The sequence below is a fragment of the Rhincodon typus genome, unplaced genomic scaffold (genome assembly GCF_021869965.1).
Source record: "Rhincodon typus isolate 14 unplaced genomic scaffold, sRhiTyp1.1 hic_rhity00015962, whole genome shotgun sequence".
NCBI lineage: Eukaryota > Metazoa > Chordata > Chondrichthyes > Orectolobiformes > Rhincodontidae > Rhincodon > Rhincodon typus.
The window spans coordinates 4267-5272 of record NW_025981600.1 but is presented as its reverse complement, the minus strand read 5'-3'; the positions used below and the strand labels follow the sequence as shown (position 1 = coordinate 5272).

At 40.9% G+C, this 1006-nt stretch overlaps 1 protein-coding gene across 1 annotated transcript in view; it reads left to right on the top strand.

Annotated features, from left to right (window-relative positions):
* Nucleotides 1-804: 804 nt before the first annotated feature.
* LOC109932360 (ferritin, middle subunit-like) overlaps nt 805-1006 on the top strand; it is a 4091-nt gene continuing 3889 nt past the window's right edge. The window contains exon 1 of the mRNA XM_020531588.2: nt 805-988. Coding sequence (XP_020387177.2) covers nt 837-988 — 152 coding nt within the window. The 5' untranslated portion in view covers nt 805-836. The remainder of the gene's footprint in view (nt 989-1006) is intronic.

Below are 1006 nucleotides of genomic sequence, written 5' to 3'. Positions count from 1 at the left end.
AGAGACCCTCATATCAATGCAGATGCAGGTATGGACCAAGTTGGGCTGGGAAGCCAGTTGCTGAGCTGTACTTTCTACACAATGCAATGTAAACTGTACCAGAAAGTCTCCACTTGGAAACATGCTTGAGTTGACGGCTAGTTCGAGGTCAAAAAATTAAAAACTGAACATGGAGATTGAAACGTTGAATGTGCGATCTGTTTCCTACAGCAATTCAGACAGGGAGGCCTGAGGCCTACTGTGTGCCTGAGGCAATCCGCACATTTAATGTTTTGGTTTTCAAACTGGGCTTCATGAGACCCAAGGTTAAGGAGATCACAGCAGATTCAGAATGGATCCACAAAGTACATTGGTTGCGTGTTTTAGATGATCCAAAAGCACATTATTTCTGTTGCTGTATAGCAATTGGAAAATGTTTACTGTCGAAAAATTCTAGCCATTTTTCGATGAACTCCAACACTGACATTCAAAAGGTGCAAAGGCAAATCCCTCAGAGTAACAAACTGACAGGATTCTGCCAATCTGTGATGAGCGTGTTTTAATGCATAACCTCAGATAGAAAAGTGAAGTTTTAGAGGATATTTTATTCTCATTTTCATGTAGAAATACTTACAGAATTTGCACTTGTGCGGGAGGTGAAAGGTCAAACAGCAGTTCCATCATTAACCAGTTGTCAATTCTGATCGGTTTAGGACCCAATTCCCATCCTGCACTGATTGGACATGGCAGCTGATCAATTGATTAACAAGAGTGATTAGCCATCACTGATGATGTCATTTCCTACTTAATAAAATGAGGGTCTCCTCCTGGAGTATAAGTAATGTCCCAAGGAAGTGATGTTTTCTCGTGTAGTTGATGCTGGTTCTAAATTTGTCACTTTGGTGGTGAGGAAAGTAAAACAAACTACTCATCGCAAAATCAGTTCCCAGATTAGTCAAAACTATCACCAGGATTGTGAAGCTGCTGTAAACAAACAGATTAATGTGGAGCTCACTGCCTCCTATCT